The sequence below is a fragment of the Dermacentor silvarum genome, chromosome 11 (genome assembly GCF_013339745.2).
Source record: "Dermacentor silvarum isolate Dsil-2018 chromosome 11, BIME_Dsil_1.4, whole genome shotgun sequence".
In the NCBI taxonomy this organism is placed as follows: Eukaryota; Metazoa; Arthropoda; class Arachnida; order Ixodida; family Ixodidae; genus Dermacentor; species Dermacentor silvarum.
The window spans coordinates 49,744,824-49,770,060 of NC_051164.1; the positions used below are offsets into that span (position 1 = coordinate 49,744,824).

General features: G+C 49.4%; 2 protein-coding genes and 1 non-coding gene across 5 annotated transcripts in view; 2 read left to right on the top strand and 1 right to left on the bottom strand.

Moving 5' to 3' along the window:
• The first annotated feature begins 1,269 nt into the window (after positions 1-1,269).
• Positions 1,270-25,237, top strand: part of LOC119433353 (E3 ubiquitin-protein ligase Rnf220) — a 65,203-nt gene continuing 41,235 nt past the window's right edge. For all 3 annotated transcript variants that reach the window (XM_037700510.2, XM_037700512.2, XM_037700511.2), the window contains exon 1: positions 1,270-1,544. In XM_037700510.2, the coding sequence (XP_037556438.1) occupies positions 1,446-1,544 (99 nt within the window). In that variant the 5' untranslated portion in view covers positions 1,270-1,445. The remainder of the gene's footprint in view (positions 1,545-25,237) is intronic.
• Positions 18,487-20,834, bottom strand: LOC119433356 (cuticle protein 16.5-like). The gene is made up of 3 exons (XM_037700514.2): positions 20,673-20,834; positions 19,180-20,128; positions 18,487-18,611 (listed from the first exon to the last, which is right to left on the bottom strand). Coding segments are annotated over exons 1-3 (954 nt in total). The 5' UTR covers positions 20,676-20,834; the 3' UTR covers positions 18,487-18,609.
• Positions 23,145-23,329, top strand: LOC119434198 (U2 spliceosomal RNA). The gene has a single exon (XR_005188581.1). It is a non-coding gene; the product is annotated as a U2 spliceosomal RNA (small nuclear RNA).

The following is a 25,237-nucleotide window of genomic DNA, read 5'->3' on the forward strand; positions in this document are numbered from 1 at the left end:
TACAGCCAATACGACTTGAGGGCGAAAGCCGGAGTGCCACTAACTCAACGACACGACGACCACTTTTTTTTTTTTTTTTTGCTGAGTCATCATCACTCTGAAACCACAATTTACCGTAATTTTTGCAAGTCATCATGCTTTTTGCAAATCACCCTTTCTATGATTCACCAAACTCAAACCATGACTCAGCAGATTTCTTGCTGAGTCATTCTCACTTGGACCCTCGAATTTCACATATATCTTTTTTTTTTTCAAGTCACTCCCCCACTCAATAACCCCTTGATTCATTCTTAATTCACACTTTATTCACCCTATCACTGCTTGGTTCACCTTCATTCATTCTATCATCTCGCTTTTACTTCCATCACACTTGGTTTGCTCTATGGCTTCAAATTTCCCATTTTCATCACCCTTGATTCGCCCTATCACCACTTGATTCACCTTCATTCACTGTCATTTACTCTTCATTATCTTAGCTCACTCTATGTCATCACTACCATTCGTTCGACTCTTATCACCCAACTGTACGCCTTTAATTCACCATCAATTCACTCTTAATTCACCTCATACGCCTCTCTGTCTACCCATTATCACTTCCGTTCACTTGCTTTATCATTCTTCCACCCCTAATGGCGGTTTTCCTAAAGGACCATTTCGTGTCGACGACGCGGTTTTGAAACGGCCTTGAAACGGAGACCTCACCATGAGACATACAGTGTATAAGGCTTTCGCCTTAATAACAAAGGTGATTGGTGCTTCAATATCAGCAATGGAGAAATTAAAATTCTATTAGTCGTGAGCGACAAACACCTAAAATATTGTCAACCGTATATAAGTGGTACGCGTGAACGCGTAGTGCTTTAGGCTAGCGCACTGCCAACAAATATACACGCACACAAATAAACAATCGAGTTGCCACCCACCTTCTGGCGGAAGGCGACAAATAACGTCCGATGTTACCGTTATTTTGCGTTGCGGCCACTTAAATGAAGGTTCAGGGTATACAAATCGGCTAGCATTGAACGCCGGAGCAAAGCCATTAGCTTTAAATTCAGAGCACAGCGACGGGATCCCCGTACCTACCTCCCCCCGTCTATTCTCCCACCCGCAGTGAAGGTACATAAACTAGCAATTCTTTCAGAAAGCCCTCTCAAAACGTTTCGAATTTCGCGCTCAAACTGCAGCCTTTAGAACGGCTCGCTAGATGGCGGCACAAGCCGTAGCAAACATCCTACCCAGGGTGCCTTGCGAGCGAGCAGCCATGTTTACAAATGGCAGCCTCCATGGAGAACTCCGGCGATGATTGTTTACGCAAATCACTTCTAATCGCGCGGATTACTGGGTCACCGTTGTCGTCCGCCTCGCTACGACGCGCCGGACAGTAGCGGGAATCCGAGCCGGTGCGTTGTTTGTGCCCTGATCGCCGTGACAGCGGCGCCGTCGCGATGAGCGAAGACGGCGATACGACGGCGGCCGACGGCATCGCGTCGCCGAAACCCACGGATTGCTCGGCTAGCGATGGCAGTCCGGGAGCCGCTTCGACGGTAAGCACTCGTTTTCGTTTTGAAATGGTGAGAGCTCGCGCTGTTATTCTCCTGTGTTTAGTCTGATGTCGCGCGTCAGCTGTTGAACTAGCGGTCGTACTTTCGTGGTATCGTGTGAGTTGCCACAGAAGCTTCAGCAGTAATAAACACGCCAAGCGTACTTTATCGTTCCTGTCGGATTCTTAAATTTTTTTTTTTCTTCCAATTTCGTTTCTCTTGTCGCGCTTGAAACGTAGCTTAGTGTAAACCTACTACTGGGCAACCTGGTATCAGCTGCGACCCGTTTCCGTGTTTGCCTATCGCTACCGCTGTGGGTCACGGCGATCGTAATGGGTGGCTCCGCGCGTATGACGAATGTAAACAAACATGTTCCGCGCGGTAGCTCAAAACTTCGTGCGGGTTTTCGCTTGCTTTCAAGCACGTTACAGCTTAGTCGTGTCTTGTGGGGGAGCAGGGCTGTTCGAAAACCAACATTTATCCCTCTGATTTGAATCCGAAAATAACGAACGCTGCGAAGCAGCCACCATATGTGTATGTGTGGGAGAAGAGGGGGGGAGCGTGTTCCTTTGACGTAGTGCGCGGCGTGGTGCTTCGCAGAAAAAGGAAGGTGTGTAGGAGGCGTTTTTATTTTGGCTACACGAGCCTTTAAACCATTGTAAAAGTGGTCCAGATTCATTCGGAGTGGGCCGCTACGGCGTGCCTCATAATCAGATGGTGGTTTTAGCACGTAATCCCCCCCCCCCCCTTTTTTTTTTCTCTAGCTGGCGAACGAAAGTGCTCTTAGCAATGATTGTTTATTGTGACTAGCTGCGCATTCGTATGGGCACGCGTTTTCTCATTTTCTTATTTTCTATTTTTTTTTTAACTGGTCGTTGTTCGTGCTCAAATCGTATTAATGGTACTAAGAAATATAAAGGAAAAGTATTTTAACAAATACTTCGTCCGGTCTCCATTATCTTCGCTTACAAGGGACCATTTTCCAGCAAAAAAAAAAAAAAAAAGAAAGCTCTGTCTACGTTTGGAGAGAATCCTATTTCGGATAAAACTAATGTAAGGCTTTTCCTGACTCATAAGTACACATTTTAACTTTATTCGCTTCTTGCGAACGAAAAGAACACAGTGCACGGAGAAACGCAGCTGACAGAATTCCATGACTATCCACGGAATGAGTCTCTCCATCTCTCTATCTCGTAACCATGTCATCGCACGCTGGTAGTGGCATGAAAACGTCAGGTCTTTTTCTTCTTTTTTTTTTTTTCTTACAACGCTACAACGGGTAGCTTGCACATATTTTCTTTTAATCCGCACGTGCTCTTTCGGCAGCCTCAATAATCTCTCTGCTAAGCGCCGATTTCTTCTACAAAGAATCTGACATTTGTCGAAGGCGTCCTTGAAACCCAAAACACGTTCGCGGCAGTGGTGCACCAGAGTGCCTTGAATTGTACAGCTCGTTTTATATCTGTGTTCTGTAAGCCGATCGTTTATTTCATCGGCCAGTTTGACCCATATATGTGAACTATGCCGCGAGTGATAGGGATCTCGTAGACGACGCGCTGTCGGTGCTTTGTTTTTGCATTCCCATCTTTCATGGAAAGGTATACACATGCTTATTCTCTGCACAACGATGAAAGATTTCCGGGTGCATAAATAATAAATTTCAGTGGCGATTTAGCGGTAAACGCGAGAGAAATTCGTTAGCGCGTTACGTCGCACTTCTTTGAGGTCCCGGATTCGTGAGGTAAGCCGCGTTCGCGACGTTGCAGGGTGTTGTTGAGAAGCTCACTCGACCTGCCTGTCTCCCTCTTCGTGTGTATATATATATATATATATATATATATATATATATATATATATATGTGTGTGTATGTGTGTGTGTGTGTGTGTGTGTGTGTGTGTGTGTGTGTGTGTGTGTGTGTGTGTGTGCTTGGCTTCATTGTCTGATGGCTTTATATGGTTACGATTACAAAAATCAAGCCCCTCGGTTTCCTCCTACTCTCCATATATATATATATATATATATATATATATATATATATATATATATATATATATATACATTGTGGGTGTGCGAATATTCGAAAAGTTCGATTATCATCGAATATTCCATTCTTAATATTCGTCTTCGATTCAAAATGTAGATATTCGAAAATGTCGCAATATTCGGTTGCATGCGAATATTCGAATCAAGTCGAATATATGGCTGGCCGTGCGGGAGCAAACACGGTTTTGAGTATTTGTTTCCATCTAATCTAAGAATAGTGGGGTGATGTGCTGAATTTTGTGATTTCGTGCTGCTCGTGAAATTTCGCCTGTAAAGCACACTTAGCCACTAAACCTCTAAACTGTGCGGGAAAGCCAGCCTCTCAGTAGCAAGCGCACAACCAGGGTGCTTTTTTTTTTTTTTTTTTTTTTAATGACAACTGGTGTAGGGTCAAATGCCTCCGAGTTCACGGGCATTTGATGCGGTACAATAAGGCACAGGCTGGTGAGGACAGCAGAGTGACAGCAGTCACTCCTGCTTTCAGCTCACGCAGATGTATCCGCAGCCTTAGTTGAGCATAGCTGGAGATCAGAAGGCTCTCGGCAATCTCCTTGTGCGGGCGGCATGCGTCCGCACTTACCTTCAGAGTCCTTGTGCGATAACTAGTCACAGTCTGCACTGGCGACCTTACTTGGAAGACCGTGTCAGTACAAGCAACAGTGTCATTGAGGCGCTCTTCAATCACTTTCATTACTACTTTGCTTGTTCAATGAAGGTCATTGCCTTCGCCAAAATATTATTTCAGGGTAGATAGGTAGGCTTGCTCGCTGGTACTTTCCCCCGAAAGCGCAGCCCTGCATTGCGCACACTGATTTATCCGCTTCAGGATTCGTTTTGGAAGGTAGCCCGAAGAAGGAAGCCCTCTCAGTGAAAACACTCTTGCCACAGCATTTGGCGTCGGCTTCTTTCAGCCGTCCGCCCGGTTTTGCTCGAAACTAGATTATTTGTAGTGAGCCTACAGGTTTACAAGAAAGCGCGCGCCGTGTTAATTTGCGATGAATAAAAAGTCCACAAGCTCACTGTGGTATGTGGCATATAACCAACGTCCTGGCATGCTTTTCAGCGTGAAGTAATTATCGTACATTATTGCTAAGCGAAATATCTACAGTGTTTTCAAAACAGTGCTCGGTGAAGTCTCCGGTTACAAGCGCGAGCTTGTCGTGTTTTATTTGTAGTGATAAACGCACTCGTGTATGGAAACCCACAGCTCTGCAGAGTAAGACTGGTTGTGGCTGCAGCGCAGTTTGGCAGTAATTAGCCTCGATTACATATTTTACACCGAACATGTTATTGTTGCTATATAAGTGCTCGAAAAAGTTAGCTGACACGTGCAAAAGTGAACGATAGACGCGATAAAATGAGCGCGTGTATACAGAGACGCTTAAGCGCGAACCCGAACCTGTGTGAAGAACGAAATTTTGCAGCGAGCTGGAAATTGTAGGCAATATTGGAGCGATAAATATAATAATATGGGGACAAAGTTACTACTGCGTTTTTTCTCACAACGTAGTTACCTTCGTTGTGAGAAATTATGTCAGTTTCGGTGATTTCAAGCTTGCCCGGACCAATTTCGGGGCTTCATAGAACCATCGTGTAAGCACAGCTAGGCTTGCCAGACAGAAAGTTCGTATACGAATCGAGCACATACCTTCGATGACGTGCTGACGATACTAGAATTCTGTAGTGCAAGTTGGAAAGCCACAACATGTCAATGTACTACAATGCTTGACGCGTAAAGGAACTAAAGGGTGTATTGGTTCGATAATTTTGAAGGAATAAAATGTATTTCGTAATGAAAGAGGGCTTGCAAGTGTACATCCACGCTTACATCATCGCTGAAACTTGGACTGGATTCCGCAAGGTTGCACAAGGTCGACGATCTTTTGGCAGTGTCGCACTGCCAACACGCGCACTAACAAAAATGTAAAACTTTACTGTACGTGCACTGATTTCCTGAACTTCAGTTCGCGATTACAAACCAGTTAGAGAAAGCAGAGTACGCTGTGCTCACATTGCACGAGGCGTTCGTAGGCCGCCACTTGTCCCATTTTAATCTTCGCCGTCCACAGAAGCCTTATTTTTTCATCTCTCGGAAATGAACACTATCAGCAGCCAGTTCTCGAATTATTAGTGCACTGCGGAACGCAGCGCCCAGAACAATTCATGATGAATGTTATTTTTAGCAGCACTTGAAACGAGGACTATAGGACACGACAGACACAAGCGTAACCTTTCAGCTGGTTTTAATGGTAGCAAGTCGAGTGGTTTTACGCGTATACATAAGTGTGACGTAACATGAAGCCTTCAGACAAAAATGTTACGTCACACTTATGTATGTATAAGACCACTCGACTTCCTACCATTAAAACCAGTTTGAAAGGTTGCGCTAGTGTCTGTCGTTTCCTAGTCCTCGTTTTAAGCGGCGCGCAAGTAACCTTTACCATGTTTTGCAAAAATCAAAATGCGGTTGGCAAGGCGTGCTCGACGGCTGCTAACCACGCACGTGTACCGTCGGAGGCGAGATGGAAAATGGCGGCATGGGCCGAGAAAACAGGTTTCGCAGTGTTTTTTTGTTTTTTTTTTTTTTTCTCGGCATCGACCCCTTCAAAGAATGGCGCCACCCTGCACGCAGCGGGGTGTACGAATTGCGCATAAAGGTACCCTGCTCGTTGGAGTGGAGAAAACGGTGGTGCAGGTACTGCACAGGGCATTGAACTGTGCATGCGCATTCTTGCCCTTTGTGCAGTGAGTGACAGGTGGTGACAGCAAGCGGTATAACACTGAGTGTCATCGTACCGTATTGGTGAAGCAGCGCACTGACAAGGACAAAGTGGAGAGACGCAAGAATACACGACACTTTGTCCTTGTCAGTGCGCTGCTTCACCAGTAGGGTATGATGATTAATCACCAACTCGCCCAACTTTCCACATTACTGAGTGATATACCGAGTCGTTAACTAGAGGCCAGCTTGCTTCGGCGACACTTCGCCTTGCGTTTTCCGCGAGAGAGAGAGAGAGGATCAAAAGAAGGAAATGACGATTGATCACTTTCTCTCTCTCTCTCTCTCTCTCGCAGAAAACGACTCCTCATGCAGTACGTGCTTATTGTAATTATGTTCATTGTACCGAGAAGTGCTGCGACCCTTCTCGCCCTCGCGTCCCCCCTCCCTCGGTCAAACCGACACTCAACTCGACAAACGAGTTTGGAAGGCGGCTCCAATGGGTCGACCACTCGAGTCGCTCGAGCCGGGCACACCGAGAACGTTCACCTTACGAGGCGCATTCCTGCATGTTATCTTTTAATTTTTTTTTATACGTCCAAACTGAGCGCGTGGTCCTCTGGGAAAACAGCCACGATCTGTCTGAAGTACGCCGAGCGTTTCTCAACCTCCAGACCGGCCGTGGCACAGCATACTGACCTGGTGGCGATTGGGCTTATCTGGTCGTGCTTCAGCGTGAGTCGCTCATTTTTTTTTTTATGTGTGTGTGTGTGTAAACGGACAGTCTCCCGGATTTCCGAAATTTTGTTTGCGAGTGTACAGGCCTGTAACAAACCAAGCATAATTCATAACCTGCACGCCTAATTGTACCAAACCGCCAACGTCCACATCTGCCTTGTAGAACTCGGTCGCTATGTAGCTGCAGCCTGCGGTGAGTCACTCTTTGTGTTTTACATCAAGATGGAAAACTACGCGAGTTGATATAGGCGTTCGTGTAGCGTACAGGATACAAGCGCTATCAGTTAATGTGCTGTTAATTTTCTTTCTTTTTTTGTGTTTCCGAATAAAAGTCAGTCAGATATATCAGCGCTTGTCCCGTGTACTTTCCTTGTCCTTCGTCCCAGCTGTCGGCGTTACACAATCTTCATCGTGAATTCACTCCTTAAATAGTATATCCTTGATATCCTGGTTCGTTCAGCGTGCGTATATTGACACGTGTACTTCGTTTATCTTTCTTCCGTGACCGCTTTTCACTGGCTAACAAGTGTTAAAACGTTATCGATCGGCTCAGCAGCAGCGATTACGCTGGAAAGTTCAACGGGTCGTGCATAAATTGCGGACGCCTCCGATCGGATTTTCTATACCATCACCGACTGTGCAGGCCTCTGTCGTGCTTTGAATGTCACTTGCCTGGGGGGGGGGGGGCACAAGTTCGCCCAATAAAGAGTTAGTTTTGTGACACACAGTTACTGTCACTACAATATACGTTCCTGCTTGGTAAGGAACTTGCGCTCTACCGCGTCACAAACCCGCCGCGGTGGCTCATTGGCTGCTGAGCGCCAGGTCACGGGTGCGAGTCCCGACCTCGACGGTCGTATTTCGATGGAGGCGAAATGCACTCAAAGTTGCTGTACTTAGGTATAGGTGGACGTTAAGAAGCCCAGATGGTCAAAATTAATTCGGCGTCTCTAATAGTCCCAGATGACGTTAAAATTATCTATTTATCTATCTCTCTATCCAACCTAATCTAATCAACTGCGCCACACTTAGGCGCTTTGTCGCTCTCGGAAAAACACCACGCGCACACATTCAAAACACGGGAACACCCGCACGCACGCAAACACTTCTTAGTCGGCCGAAGTGAACTACAAGGACACGCAACTGGGAAGTTTCGCCGTGCATTCTGCATTCTTACGCTTCTCGCGTCACGACCACCAAACCAGAGGGCCGAGAACATCTCGCTCACGAAGGAAAAAAAAAAAAAAAGATGAGCGTAGAAGACTCAGTGTTGACGACGCGATTACCGGCTCGGTATCATAAAAGCAACTTTGGGTCCGCGACGCAGTGAAGCCAGCTTGGATCCCTTGCCGCAGCTTCCGCCCTGTTCAAAGCTTGCTCCCCCCCCCCCCCCCTCCAGTATCACGTGTCGCGCTTGTCGTTCACTTCACGTCGCCACTTACAGCGCGAGCGCGCGTCAGCCGAGTCGTTGCGTGAATATCGCCCCTTCCCCCCCCCCCCCCCAACTTACCGCCATGTCCGCTTTCGAAATGTCTACATTGCTCGTGCCGGGCGCATTTGCATGACAAGCCGACGGCTCCCGACCTCAGCGTCGGGGCTCGCATATTGCGTCGCTTGTCGCTGCTCATCTTCGCACGAGTGTCACGAGGACATTTTTTTTTCGCGGTGGGAGGGGGGGAGGGGGGGGGGGCAGGACAGTACAGCGACGACGGGGGGGAAAAGACGAAAAAAAAATGACAACGTCAAAAATCGCGTGCGTTGCCCGAAGCGCGTTTTATTGTCTCTGGAAAACGGGCTCTTGAAACGAGCTATAGGCAAATCCGTCCGAGGATGCCGCGTTTGTACTACCCGTTCTTGTCCTCTGACTCGTTCTTGTCCTCTCGACCGCGTGCCTATATACGTATGCGCCTCGCAAATCGCGTGCATTGCGGTCGGGGAGGTTGGAAGAGCCGACGTACAGGGGGAGCTTTCGTTTTATGTTCGTGCATATGACGCGCATTGCTGCCATCCGTACACGAGTTTCGACAGCCCGATTCGGCGAGGAAAGGATGAGCGCGCGGGTGGGGGGGGGTTGTAAACGACACTTTTGGCAGTTGAGCTGGCTCGCGTTTATGATCTCGCAGCGCTTGCGAGGCGTTATTGTCGCGGGAACACTACTGCGAATGTGCGCGCTGTAGCAGGGGTTCGCGTTGCGAGAGGAAGTTGTGGCGGCCGACTGCGCCTGGGAGACGGTTTTTTTTTTTTTTTTTTTTGTCGGCTGAACAGCTAGCGTCATTGTCCGGAGGCTTTTTCTCACACGTGATCGTCGTATCGAGCAAGCAGGGTGGTGATCATGTTAGACGTATTCAACCTTAAATAAGCTCGTCAATCTTTTCTTTGCAATTACGAAAACATTTGCGAGGGGTTTGTCGCTTTCGTGGTAGTGTCTGTCGTCGTTACTCGAAGCAAAGCCCCTTCGTCAGCTTATTATAGTAGTAGTAGTAGTAGTAGTAGTAGTAGTAGTAGTAGTAGTAGTAGTAGTAGTAGTAGTAGTAGTATGGAGCGGCTTTAACTCGAACCTAAGCAATACTGTCTCGCTCTCTCTTGCTCCCTTTTTTTTTTATTCACGTGAACGAGTACACACATACACACACAGAAAAATAAAGTTCGGAAATTTCTTCCATGAAGGGACAAGATGCTTGAATGGAGAAAATTCAACGATTCTTAAAGGACCAGTAAAGCGAAAAAAAAAAGAAGTTAAGACATCATCGCCCTCCAAGAGACCAACACCAAAAAAGTTAGGCTTCCAGGATACAACACCCTCACCATAACCACAAGAACCGCCATACTTCTCAAGAAGACAATTACGGCCCAAGAACACAGGATAGAAGACACCACGATTGAGAACACTATAGTGGAAATCATACCCGACCGCAAGTCGCATCAAAGCCTCTACGTGGCTAACGTATACAGCCCACCGCGAGACCAGCTCGCGGACTACGATCACTTCATCCGCGAACTCCGAAAACGCACAAGAGGACACCGGCTCGTAGTCGTAGGGGACTTTAACGCCCCGCACACGGCCTGGGGCTATGCCACCACTACGAAGAAAGGCGCGAGAGTCCACGACGCCGCTCAGCAACACGGCCTCACGTTGTGGAACGATTCGCTCCAGGCTACGAGAGTCGGAAACAGCGTCTCAAGAGACACCAACCCCGACCTTACCTTTACGCGGGATGTGAAGAACGCGATCTGGACCTGTCTCCCAGACACTCTTGGTAGTGACCACCACATCGTCCAACTCGACATCGAGCACGCACGTCGACCGGCCAGGACTGGCACGGCAAGAATAACGGAATGGAATGGCTTCAGAACCGAGCTCGACGATCAAACTACCATATCGGACATCGACGCCTGGCTCAAACAGATCCTGGATACCGCCGAACGGTTCACAAAAATCATCCAACTTGATGACGATCACCCCGCCATAGACACTCACCTACTCCACCTCTGGGAGGCCAGAAGGGCCCTACTCAAGAGATGGAAGAGGCAGAAACTCAACACGCAACTCAAGAAAAGAATCGCCCTATTGACAGAACAGTCGCAGGAGTATGCTGAACAGCTAGCGAGACACAACTGGCGCGCCTTCTGCGATAAGCTTCAGGGCACGCTCAGTACCAAGAAAACGTGGCACCTGCTGCGCGCTCTCCTCGACGAAGGTCCCACCAAGACGCAGCAACGGCAACACATCCGTCGATTAGCACACAACTACGACGGCTCGGAGGAAGACCTACTTCGCGAACTATGCAACAAGCTCCGCGGTCCCTCCCAACCAGCGACAACCCCGCCACTCAAAGAATATGAAGGCAGACCCAACGCTGACTTGGACCGGCCCTTCACACCAGCAGAGCTCCAAGCAGCCATCTCCAAGCTCACGAGAAACACGAGCCCAGGCAAGGACAGAATAGTGAACAAGCACCTACGACAGCTGCCCCAACAGGCCTTGACGGCTCTCCTCCGGTATTACAACGAGTGCTGGGACAAAGGAGAGCTGCCGGCCGCGTGGAAGCACTCGGAAGTGCTCATGATACCAAAGCCCAACAAGCCCACAGCTCTCGAGAACCTGAGACCAATCTCTCTCACTTCGTGCGTTGGTAAGCTGTTTGAGCATATGGTCCACGACCGGCTCACATCGCACCTCGAAGACAATGGGCACTATCCAGACACTATGTTCGGCTTCCGCCAGCTTCTTTCTACGCAAGACGTCTTTCTTCTCCTAAAGGATGACCTCATTGACCACCTCAGCAAGAATAACAAGTCGTGCGTCCTTGCCATCGACGTGAAGGGCGCATTTGACAATGTCAGCCACAAAGCGATACTACAAAACCTCGAGGAGACCGCCTGCGGTTCAAAGACCTACGGCTATGTCCGTAACTTCCTCACCGGCCGGACGGCCACGGTGGGGATATCCAACTTACGCAGTAAGGAATTCAAGCTGCCGAACAGGGGAACGCCGCAAGGCTCCGTCGTGTCGCCCCTCCTATTCAACGTGGCACTCCTCAAGCTCCCCCGGCTTCTCGAAAACATCCCAGGCCTGCGTCACGCCTTCTACGCGGACGACATTACGCTCTGGACGCGAGGAACGAGCACCGGAGAGCAAGAACGTTGCCTTCAAGAAGCGGTTGATGTTATCGAGCACTACCTTGATAGCTGCGGCCTCCACTGCGCACCTGAGAAATCGGAGCTACTCGTACTCAAGGCACGCACGAGGGGTAGACCTCCCACCTACGAAGCTCCAGACCCATGCGTCACGCTCAACGGGATCCAAATACCGAAGGTCGCCTCGCTTCGAGTACTCGGCTTGCACCTCCACCGAGATGGATCAGGAGTCGCCACGCTCCCACGGCTCCAACGCACAATATCCCAACTCACACACCTCGTAAGGAGAGTAGCTAATCGACGCAGTGGTCTCAAGGAGCAAGACACCCTGAGAGTCGTTCAAGCTCTACTGACAAGCAGAATAACGTACGCAACCCCGTACCTGGCTCTCAAGAATTGCGAAGTCGACAAGCTCAATGTCATCATCCGCAAAGCTACGAAGCTCGCCATGGGTCTACCACCTGTGGCATCTACCACCCGACTTCTTAAAATGGGTGCTCATAACACCTGGCAAGAGCTGGTGGAAGCCCAGAAAACCAACCAACTCGAGAGGCTGAAGCTCACGCCGACGGGCAGATCGGTCCTTGCGCGCCTCGGCTACGCAGAACGCTACATCTCCGACGCGGACCGCAAGGTCAAGATACCGCCATGCTTAAGAGAATCCCTGAGCATCGGCAAACTACCGCGCAACATGCATCCCGAGCATCATCGGGGACGCCGGCTCGCTCGAGTCGACGCCATCCGAAGACGCCACAAGCACGATCCAGATGCTCGCTACGTAGATGCGTCCAAATACCCGGGAAAAACCGCTTACGCCCTGAGTGTGGTTGACTCGAGAGGCCAAGAACTGGCATCCGCCACAGTCAGGGTGCGGAACTCGGAGACAGCGGAAGAAGCGGCGATCGCCCTCGCCACCAGCACGAACGCGGTCGCGGTCTTCACGGACTCCCAATCCGCAGTGCGCAATTACACGAGAGGCCGAATATCAGTGGAAGCAGTCAAAATTCTGCAGAAAAGAAGCACTCCGCTCCCTTACACCTGCGTCACGTGGGTACCAGGGCACGAGGGGCTCGAGGGAAACGAAGCGGCACACGCCGCGGCCCGCGACCACGTCAACCGGGCCTCTTTCGACGCCTCGCGAGACCCCCGACCGCCTGGTGACGCAACGGAAACGGAGACAATACCCCCCACGTATAAAGCCATCCTCCAACACTACCGATTGGGACGCAGGGTGTACCCGCCACCTCATCCAAAACTGACGAAAGAGGAAAGCACCGCATTCCGAAGACTGCAGAGCAATACGTACACACATGGGATCCTTATGCATCGCATCCACCCGACACTACACACATACAACTGCCCGATCTGCGCCGTGCCAGACACTCTGGCGCATTTGCTACTAGAGTGCCCGTGGCGCCCCGAAGACGCCGTTACTAAACATACAACGTCTGAAGACGTGAACCTCCTCGCCGAGACGTGGGAGGCCAAGATCTCCACCCCGGCCCTGGACGAACAACGACGTCTTGTCGCCAGAGCCCGGGATGCTATCGCGGCCAGAGGATTCCTGGAATGAGGGACCCTCCCACCTAGAGTGATCCACAGCTCAAACGCTCGGGAACACAGTCTCGAAAATTAAAGTTTATATCATCATCATCATAAGCTGTATTAGTTAATTACCTTTCTACGATACCAGATATGTCATTTTTACATAGAGAGGAAGCTTGGTAAGACAACAGACGAGTAGACCAAGTGTCGGCAGCATAGGTGAAATTGTCTGCTTGAATTAAAGAAATTAAAAATAAAATGGAAATGAAAGTGGATGAAACAAACAGCTGGTAGCAGGTATGATACGAACCCACCCACCTCTTCGCGTTACGTGCGCGATGCTCTTACCAACGAGCTACCGGGGCGCCGTTTTCCCATTCGCATTCTGGGGTATTCTTATATTTATCTACTAGAACTAACCCTGGGAGCGTCAGCCAGCGCTGCCACTCATTGCCTTGGTGGCGGATGTGGAACAACATCCTTTGTGACGCTTCCCAATCTTTGCACCACACATACACTTTTTTTTCATTTCTATACTCCTAACGCGAACGCATAAAAAAGTCGCAGTTTCGCCCGAAAGGCGAAGCATCGACTGCGATCGCAAATTAGTGGACAGCTATACAAAGTAAGGATAGTAGCATTATCGGCCGTATAAACTTGTAAACATAGGCATGCTAACTAAATTAACAAGCATGGTGTTACGCGCGCACAAGTAAACATGAACGCATCCCACTCGATGACCGCGAAAACTCGCTGTCAAAACGCTGGAGTGAGTAAGCGCGGCAGCAGAAGCGAGTAAATTGAGCTTCGTGCTGCCGCTATCATCAACGCCAACTAAGCCGCGAAAACACAGCGCAGGGCGGACTCTGTCCTCACCGCATCCCCTCCCTCCCGAGAGTTGCCCGCGACTGGAAGACGGCGCGCTTCCGTCCCGCTTCGCTCCCATGCGGTGCGCGAGATTGAGCCGTGATCGCCGGCTGACCCTGATCGCCGGCTGACCCTCGCGCGCTTTCACTCGCACATCAGCATACGGCGCGCGGCGACGATTTTATTGCCCTTGGACTTTATACGGAACCTCCACGGCAGTGGTGAGGGCAGAAATGCGCCTGGAGTGTCCATATAATTGCTATCGCAATAAAATAATAATGGAATTTTGAATTTCATTTTCTGTTCCGCCTGCCGCAAAAATAACGAACGTAGAGTTTTCAAAGAATATCAGTTTAGACTGATTGTGTCTAAACTGTGTTGCAGAGCACATACCGATGCGCTCGCTGTTACAGTGATACTTTGCCGAATTGGCGTGGTGCTTGGTACAATGCCTGCCTCCGCGGTAAACGTACGCGACAAGGCAGAGCTCGAGACTGAAGGTGCCTCGCGTGGACGATTGACTCCTTCTTCGCCGCACTGCGCGCGTGCTGAGCGAAGAAAGCGTCCGTTCGTCGCGAGAAAAAAAAATAAATGCATCTCTTTATGCAAATCTTCAACGACCTTGCATTAGCGAAGGCGCTATACATTCGCCGCCACGCAAAAAAAAGAGCACGCTTGAGCTTCGCCTTTAAGAGTAGAACGCGTTATGGGGACCCGTTCGCATCGCATCGTTCGCATACGGCAAGTAGGCTTCATTCACTGCAACACTGAACGTGGGAAAGCCAGCTTACAAAGACCAAGCTTACACCGATCCCCTTAAAGTCGGCTTCACTTTTAAACAGAAATGCATTGCTGTAAAGACGTTTTTCCAGGGGCACTATACGTGGTCTTATATTAAAATGTGAAGGCCCTAGCACCTTTTTTATTATTTATTAATTGTTTGCTATTGCCCCGACGCGCGCAGGTCTGGTAGACATGCTGGAAAGGGAGTTTGTGTTTGAGTTTCCTAGTAGCAGAATTAGGTTTTCTCGTACATTCAAATTACAATCCGACGCCGATTAGTAAACAATCCGACGGCGAATCCGACGCTGAATGGTAAAGTCGCACTTTACCATTTTTCTGACGGATTCCACTGTGAGAAATTCAATTTTTGTTCACCAGAACCTTGCACCACCTGGAGGGCCTGCGCGGTCGGGGTCCATGGTTGGGGATGATTTTCTCCGCCACCCACCGACATCGCACGCCGACGCCGGTTGCCGATGCCGGATTTTCTGTGACACGGGGCCCTTAACGCTAACGCGTTAATAACGTCATGCAAGGTCATAGTTCACGATGCGAAATGTTTCAGCAGGGAAACGAGCGCCCTCTGCCTCTCACGCGCCTTCTTACCCGCGCGAGAGCAGAACGCGGCGCAAACACTAAACGCCCCCTGAACACAATAGACAGTTTTAGTTTAACGCTAGCGTAATAGCAGGGTTAAGGGAAATAGTGTTACCGTTCTGCAAACGAACTTTGCAGAACGCGAGTTTAGCGTGATAGCGTAGTTTACGTGCGGAACGCTATTCCATTACGCTTTGAATTTCGGATACATCCTGGAAATTCATTTCAAGTGGATGCGTCTTGCAAACTCACCGGCTACAATTCGTAAATCGCAATATGTGTCGTAAGGTAATTAACTAAGAAGTTCATCAGTCATTTTTCGTTAATTAGCTGAATGTGTGTTTCGATTTCTCGTGCTACTAATGTCCGCCCTCATCGAATAACCCAGCTCAACGATAAGAATTATGCTACCTGCCTCAGGCGATTGTTTAAAATTCCGTAAAACCTAAAAATTAACACCCTGTATATATGCCTACATACGGTACATGTTTGGAAATACGCGCTTTCTGTGCAAGCACGTCCTGTATGCGCTTCTGTTACACGTCAGGCAGAGCTACAGATACGCGCTAGTATACGCTTCATACTTCTGTATGCTATTGAAGGCACACGTCTTGTACGGCACTGGTTGATATTAGGGCTCAGAAACAAGCACCAAACTTGCAAGCGTTATATGTGTATGTACAAGCATCGCATAGTGCTACACTGTGCTGATGTATTTACACCTTTGGGATAAAGAACCACTTGCAATCGTAACATAAGTTAGTTAAATAATTACCTCCTAATGGCAGAACCAAGACCAGGGAAAACTGCGCACGTCAATCCGCACGCGATGTGTCCACGAAGCCGCGTATAGTCAGGGATAAAACCAGGCACCATGCGACGGCCTAAAGTTGTGACGTCTTCCAAAGATGAAAATGTCCAACAATCATCATCATCAGCGGCAGCAGCCTATATTTTATGTCCACTGCAGGACGAAGAATGTCCAACAGTAATACTGCATAAATAAGGTTACGCAGGCAACGACACCGCAGGTTCCTCTTGAGAAATCATCACGACTGCGCACTCCGCGGCCTCGCTTGACTGGCTAACTGTCAATATGGCTGTCGAACTAGCGCTCCGTCACGTTTCCGCAGTTTCGTATCTGCGATTCACTTTCTCGCTGTCAATAAAGATTACGTTGTTTATGTGAGATGACAATTTTATTTTTTATTTCACATAATTTAAATTGATTGCTATAATATTACTGAGCCCATCATGACAAGATACGCAACTAATGTCTTTTCAAAGTGGCGGCTGTTGTCGTGGCGAACGGGCAAAGCGCGAGTGTCATGCAGCGAGCTCTATGCGTTGCGGAGCATTTTTCTTTTCTTTGTCGTAGAGAAGTAATCGCTATGCTGCAAACATTAGCTGTTTCCCCTAAATACCATTCGGCTCACTAGCGCTTAGCTTGACATCGGCGTCAGCGGAACAAAGTTGGTGTAACCTTACCATAACACCGCGGTGTCTATCAGGCGCGCAGCGTTATCTCACGAGGCGAACCAATGCCTCATTTGAAGACTAAATATTGGGGCCAACTTTCACAAGTTTAGCGCGCTGAAACTAAAGCGTACGTACGTGCTACGGCAATGGGCTGCGCATTTGTGCAACAAGATCCTGCATGATTCAGTTATTCATATAAATAAATCCTTTGTCGGATAAAACCCATTTGTTGAAATGTTGCACTCGTTGCCCCATTCTAGCATCACTTAATTCAACTGTTTATGTAAACAGTTGTACGAGTACTGTTGAAGCTATGACTTTGACCAGTTCTGGTACCAGTTGGGATCCAACTGGAACAATTTGCTTCCAGTACAACTGGTGATGGTTCCACTTGAATCCCAACTGAAACCAGTTGCTGTCCAGTTGGCTTGTAACGGAAACCAGTTGGATTCCGGTTGAATATTTTCACCTGGGAAGCATGTTGGGTTGCCAGCATTGTCGGTCAAAGCAGCACCAAGCTGCGGGCCAGCTTTTCTCAAACGACTGTAAAAAAGTCTGACTTGCTGCTCCGCACACATGTCAAAGCTGATTTGCGCCCCCCCCTCCCCCCCCCCCCCCAAAACACAAACTTCTGTTAACACCTCACGTTATTATGTACGCATGGCTTGTTGCGTACCCTAACTTTCGGCCCTCATTTCTAAAACTCCTGATTAGCTAGACGTCTACGAGGAAATAAATATTACGATTGCTATTTTCGTTGTATTGTTCGTGAATTTCTGCTGCCTTCCTTCTGGGACACTCCTCTCCTCTTGCTATACCTTCTCCCCCAGGTTACTCCGAGGCTTTATCTTTCTTTCTTTGCACGTTACGGGGCTTTGCACAATTATAAGTATTTATGGAGACTTCATGCTTCGGGAGCAGCATAGTCAGAACTTTCTTTTTTCTAACTTTTCCTAACTCTCAAGAACGCTAGGAGGAATGGTAAGCACCATGATAGCATTGCTTATCTGGCTGCGATGAATCCTCAGCCTGCTACATAATATACGAGTAGACCAGAGCCCATATGCGCCCCGCCCCCCCCCCAAAAAAAAAAAAAAGAAAAAAAAAGGTATTACGCTAAAACTGTTCCTAAGAGCAAATGCGAAACAATCGTTGTGTTGGACATATTGGCAAAAGTGGCCAGTCAATGGCAAACAGCAGTTGCGATTTGATGTCGGAGCATTGTGAATTCAGCCCCAATTCGTTTTTTTTTTTTTTTTACTCTTGCTCGCCAGTTTAAAGCAAGTGCGCTTAATGTTGACACAGTTGCCATATGTCGGTGAAGCTTGCACAGAGACCACGGGTTGGGGATGGAGCAGTTGACGACATTGCCTTCATAAGCAAAGCCGACGGCTATCATGCGAGTTACACAGGCTGAGCCCCATTGGTCCCGGTTGTCCTGCCAGTTCCCTCGGTCCCTGACAACATACGACTGCCACTTACACTACAAAGTATAGTATATAGCCAAACACGGAACAAACATATAGGAGCCAGTGACGTAGTGTTGTGCAGACCAATTTTATTCGTCCTCTTTAATCGTCCATGCTTAAAGCTGGCGCAATACAGAGGTGGATGCCGATAACTTGTCTTCTTATTTCGCTTGAAATAGGTTGGATGGTTTCTGGAAAGATCAAAAAGAGAAAATGACGTATGTTTCGTTAGGCACTAGACACTGCACAAACGACGCTAATGTTTGGGACGCCAACAATCGGTAAATGTGAGGAGAGCGTGTGTGTATTAGTCCTTTGATTCTAGAGGACGACAAGGCTTGTGCATCTGACCTTACACTCGCCGAAGGTACAGGAGATAAGAAATGACAACCGGTGCCGTCGAACCTATACCGCCCTGCACATACGTACGGAGGTGGTAGTTCCTCCCCTCGCATTCTTTGGTGTATGTCTGCAGGTGTATTTAACGAATATTCATTTCCTCTTGTTATTCTGATGAACAGAATACTAAGGTAGCTACCGTTGCTTTCTGAGTTTTTTCTCACCATCTGACAAATTTTTGCTATTGCCTGTTTTCTTATGCCGGCTACAAGAGCCAAGCCGCAAACAGATAACTTGCGTGTTGCCTTTAGGCGAGTTTGGCATCTCCCGTCACGCCGACGTCTTCGGAGTAGTTGAACTAAATGTTGTATGTACATCAACGTAGTCAACTCGCCGAAGGAGACCGAAATGTATACTCACACTTCCTCTTGCGGAGAAGAGCGCCGTAGTGGAAGGGAGAGCCAAGACCGTAGCCGTAGTTCAGGCCGTAGCCGAGGAGACCGTGGCCGTAACCGTAGTGGCCAACGCCGTAGCCGAGGGAGCCGACACCGTAGCCGTAGACTGGGGCGGCGTGGTAGGCGGCGACAGCTGGGGCAGCGTGGGCAACAGTGGCGACAGCTGGGGCGTGGTGGACGGTGGTGGTGGACACAGCTGGGGCAGCGGCGTAGGTGGCAACTGGGGCAGCAGCGTAGGTGGCCACTGGAGCGTGGGCGACGGTGGCGACGGCTGGGGCAGCGTGGTAGGTGGTGGCAACCTTGGTCACGGCTGGGGCAGCAGCGTAGGTGGCAACTGGAGCAGCGGCGTAGGTGGCAACTGGGGCAGCAGCGTAGGTGGCCACTGGGGCGTGGGCGACGGCGGCGACGGCTGGGGCGGCGTGGTAGGTGGTGGCAACCTTGGTCACAGCTGGGGCAGCGGCGTAGGTGGCAACTGGAGCAGCGGCGTAGGTGGCAACTGGGGCAGCAGCGTAGGTGGTGGCAACCTTGGTCACAGCTGGGGCAGCGGCGTAGGTGGCAACTGGGGCGGCAGCGTAAGCGGCCACTGGGGCGTGGGCGACGGTGGTGACGGCTGGGGCAGCGTGGTAGGTGGTGGCAACCTTGGTCACGGCTGGGGCAGCGGCGTAGGTGGCGACAGCTGGGGCAGCGTGGGCGACGGTGGCGACGGCTGGGGCGTGGTGGACGGCAGCCACGGCTGGAGCGTAGCCGGCGTAGCCGAGGCCGTAGCCGAAGCCGTGACCGTAGCCATAGCCAAGACCGTAGCCGAGGCCGTGACCGTAGCCGTAGCCAAGACCGCCGAGGCCGTAGCCCAGGCCGTAGCCGGTGTAGCCAGCGAAGGCGCTGGTGGCGAGAGCCAGGAGGACGCAGGCACGGATCTGCGTAGTTACACGTGCTCGTTCTCGCTCTGCCTTTTACTCATACTCAGAAAGCTGTCCAATTTCAAAGTAGTACCCGTAGACTGTACAACAATCAGTACGTTAAACCGTATTCGTTGCGTGGACGCGGTCGTAGCTGTTGGGCGTTAATTTTGTGGCTAAAAGCGTTTTTCACTAAAATACTCACTAGTTTCACTAATTCTCATTAGCTGTGTTCTGTGGCGTGGAATCCACATGTGGCATGTGACTATACCATCCGGTATTAGTTTCGGACAGTTGCCTCACTACTAATATCTAAGCCTGGAGCAACGCGTTCTCAAGCACCACTGCACATCCTATTGATTCACGCTTTATCCGAATGAGTATAACACACCACATAGATAATCCCCGTGCGTATGTTGGGAGTTAAATGAATGCATAGTCGTATTGCTCCCCCCCAAGCTGGCACATTTTCTGAAAAGAGCTGTACGATAGGCCTTCTCCAGAGTCGCCCATCCCAAGCTGCTCTGCTACTCGTAAGAAAGAGAGAACTGGGGTGGCTTACCATGGTGACTTTAGAGCTGCTGCTGTTGAGCCAACTGCTGATCGAACTCTGTTCGGTGGGCCCTTTTATACGAAAAATCTTCCTTCATGCCGCTTACGTGTGAGAAGGTCGGCAACAAAATTAAACAGAAAAATACAGCGTCCAAGAATTTCAATCATTTTGTTATTCCGAGCGTCTCCGTAAAAAAAAAAAAAAAACGTGAAACAGGAGCACGGTGAGAGGCTGTACTCGTTTGAAACTGCGATGGAGGCACCGCGCCCTAACCTTGACGAGGACGCCCGTGAAAGATTCCAACGAAGAAGCGAGACCAAAAAAAGAAATAGATACCCTCGAGCGAAGTGGTCTACCGCTCATTGCGCAACTCTGGTCAGGTCGTGCCGAGGAAATAATGAGTGCAGGGGGGTGATCGGGCGCATCGTGCCACGCAAGATAAAACAACGAGATTAATTCCATGCTTGAGATGCACTGTCGCGTGAGTGAAGTACCGTATTTTCTCGAACGTAAGCGTCCTTTCTTTCGCTGGGATTCCTCACCCACCTAAAGCTTTAGTAATTTTTTTTAGTAACTTCAGCGTAGTAAATGTGCTTGGCAAGTTCGGTCTTTCGTTCTCTTAGAATACACTGAGCTTTAGAATACCGATGAAGAATTAACTACGCCCGAGCAGACGGCGTCCAAATCTATGACGTCACGGGGAGCTGGTGCTGGAGCTACACGTTGGTGTCGCCACTAGTCTCCCAGTCTTGCGTTGTTTCAATTTAATGACCTATTAAAGTTTACGTCGATCCCTAGTTGGGGTGGTGGTCAAAGCTTTGTTTTCCTTCGATGGAGTGATTGAAGCCGAGGAGGAGGACCGTGACAACTACTTGATAGCGACGGCAGTTGCAGCGCAAATGACTGACATGCTGATAGACCGGCGGATGTATGTGGCACAGGAAACGCAGTTTCCAATTGTGACAGTCATCATCATCATCAGCAGCCTATATTTATGTCCACTGCAGGACGAAGGCCTTTCCCTGTGATCTCCAATTACCCCTGTCTAGCGGGTAACATTCCAACTTGCCCCTTCAAATTTCCTAACTTCATCACCGTCCTCGACTGCGCTTCCCCAGTAAAAAGTAACAAGGTGCTTATGGTCGACTAAATGCGGTAAAATGCGTATATGGAAGGCCGTGGCGCATGGCTTCGAAGCAGTGTCGTGAGATAAAGCGTGTATGCGCAGTCCATAACAAGGACTGCGCGTGGACGACGCGATTGCGAAATAACGCAGGCGCATCGCCGCTGGCCTAAGCTCATTTGTACGCTGACAGTATCCGCGACTCGCGTCAATGCCTGCTTCGGCGAGAAATCCCGGAGTTTTAATAAAGCGGTCGGTGCGTAAAGGTTTCTGAAAAATTTCGAGTCGCGAACCCGTCCTGCGACAGCACTCGTGGCGTACGGACAGGCGGTGACTTTAATTAATTAATTTTGGCGGAGACTTCGAGTCTCGGTGGTATATACGCTGACGCAATTGGAGGCATCGTACGTAGTAGAAGGCTAGAGAGATTAATCATTTCGGCCACCCGTGGGTTCTTCAGCGAGCGCGCGCACGGCGGAGTGTCTTTCTTTCTCGCTTTTCGTTTAGCACCCCCTTTCGGAGTGTATGTGGTCGCCGCAGATGGAAATTCGAACCCACGACCTTGCACCCGGCAGCAGCAGGTGATGCGGTAGCCGCCGCTGAGCCGACGCGGCCGATGAGCAAGATCAATGGCGCAAGATTTGCGCACGCAAGCCCGGATGTCGTTGAAGAGCCGCTCTTCTAAATACATCCGTGCTTGCACGGACACAGCAGATCACACACACACGACGCTCAAGCCCGAATTTCTTTGGAAGAGCGTTGTGTGTGTGATCTGCTGTGCGCACGTGGCAAGAAAGTCGGGAGTTCGACTCCTTCGCTGCACTCCGTTAACCCCGCTGTTGTCTAACTCGTCAAGTGTATCGAAACGAGACAGATGTTCACAGGAAGATGGAAGTACGAAACGTAATTAAGGCGCATGTGAAAATTCACTGCCGTTCCACTACGTCGAGGTGGATGACCAGCGAAGCTGTGTATGTAGTGAATTGGTGATTGACCGTTGCTTCGGTGAAACGTTCCAAGTTTTCGGGATCGGGGCCACATGGACTGTTCGCATTTCTTTCTGCCTCGTGGTCCTGGCCGGCAGCACGCTTACTCTTGGCGTCCGCGGCCCGCTCACCGTCGGTGGTCTCCTTCCGCCGCCGCGCCCATTCCCTTCTCTGTTCACGCCGTCGTTCTTTGTAGGCACGCTGTTCTTCTTCAGACCGTACATATCGCGGCCTACCCATTTCACAGTCAGAGCAGAACGGCGAAAAGGAGCCTACGTGGAGCATGACGTCAGGAGACAGAAGACACTCAGATTGGTAGGCACTAGTTTGAATACGCGGGATGGCGTACACGTGTATGGTGCGAACGTAGACATGGCCGACGCGGGTCAAAGTAGTAGTATCTGTTCTTATCAGCTTAATATCTCGATACGGGTTGTATTTGGACCCAAGATATTAAACTTGTGTTGGCAAGTTGGCGGAGTGCTTGAATCCTGCTTCACCTCCGCCGTGGATCGGCCCGGTATTGCACTATCTTCGGGATTTTTGGTCTACGGACATCGATCCGCTGGAAACTAGCCATATACAGCTTCGCTGTAAAAGTGCTTTAGCAGAGTACACTGTTGGGCAAGCTGGTGCATAGCTTTAACGAAAGATTTGCGGCGCAAAGTAAGCGACAGGAAACACAAGATGGACAGGATAGGACGCCTGTCTGAGGCGTACTCCGACAGGATACTACCTTGTCAGAGGCATCCTATCCTATCTGGCGTACTATCTTGTCCCTCTTGTATTTCCTGTCACTTACTTCGCGCCACAAATCTTTCGTTAAAGTGAAAAAAAAAATGCGCAAGGTGTACGTCATGCACATGTGATGTATATATCTTTGGTTTTGCCTCTCTCTCTTCCTGTGACCACCCTTGAGGTAACCTTGACAGTATATTCTAGATAAAATAATATCGTCGAATTGCAGCGCAGTCCTCCGCACTGTCCTCTCCAACATGGACTTGCCCATTTTATTTCGATTCGCAAAGTGCAGTCGACAGAATTGACGCGGAACTGTCTACCCATACGTAGCCCCACTGCGAAAGCATCGCCAACAATCTTCGCCCCCCCCCCCCCTTGCACGCCTCTCTCTTCCGTCAAAAAAAAAAAAAAACGAAATTTAAAAAAACCAGAGGTACCGGAATTTCGCTATATACAAAACAAGGGGGGGAGGGGGGGGGGGGATTGTTGGAACCCTACTGCTGAACACGAGAGCAAAGTTGAAAGATTTATAATTTGATTGATGCTACGTCCGTGTCCTCATTAAGTGCTCTACAGTAATAATAATAATAATAATAATAATAATAATAATAATAATAAACACGAAAACAGTGTTGTATTGGTAATTATTGGAAGCAACTGGGTAGCTTTCCTGCAGCTAACCTTTTTTCTATTTTTCTTCTCATTAAAAGAGCCCTTGAGGAAGAATAAGAGGTGAAAGCTCTCCCGCGACATCTTTGGCTGTGTTGTTATTCCTGCGTCGCTTACCTTACTTTACATCAGGAGTAAACATACGTTTTTGTGCGAAAATATGGTCCGGTGTTTGACATAACCAGTAAGCCGGAATAATGGATTCCGGTGGCTCGAAATGCAGTGTTCCATATTCGCTACACCCTACCGAGTTTGTACAAGTGCTCAGTTAGCAACCCACCCGCCGTGGTGGCATAGTGATTTTGGCATTGCGCATAGCTTGATTTTTTTTTTTTTTTTTTCACAGTAGCGGTAGGGAGCAAAGTACCAGTGCCTGTGACGTTCTGATCAGATAAGACACCAAACCCGCTATTCCTACTCCAGAGACACGTGTTCCGAAGTTTCGAAAGAGGACACTCCTCGCTCGAGTGCTGCTCAAAACCATCAATTCTTAGGCCCGCATACAGAAATGCTCCTCCACTTGCAGCCCATGCTTGACTTGATTTAAACGACGCCTGGCGTGAGCGTGCCCGCAAGACTCTCATTTCGTTTCCTTCGGCGCGTTCGCTACAGGCGTCATTCATTTAGGTCAAGTCGGGCATGGGCTCCAAGTTAAGATGCATTTGTGAATGCGGTGGTTATAGTTCCTCAATTGGCATTGGAATACTCTAAATCTGATTCCGTACCTGGAATATCATCCCTCGCTACACCGTCGCAGCCGTTGTTATTGATCACGCGAAACGCATACGCGACATCGCGTGCATTCGTTGTAGCTCTCAGTGCTCGCTTTGTTTGCGAGTTTATTGCCACAACTGCCTCTCCATTGTTTATTAATGCGTTAGCGTGAGGAGAGTCAAAGTGGGAAAAGGGTGTGTGGGTGAAGTTTGGGAAGCCGGTCACGTGGTAGAGGTAGAGAGGGGTTGGCAAAACTTAGGTTGGGTGTGTGTGTGTGTGTGTGTGTGTGTGTGTGTGTGTGTGTGTGTGTGTGTGTGTGTGTGTGTGTGTGTGTGTGTGTG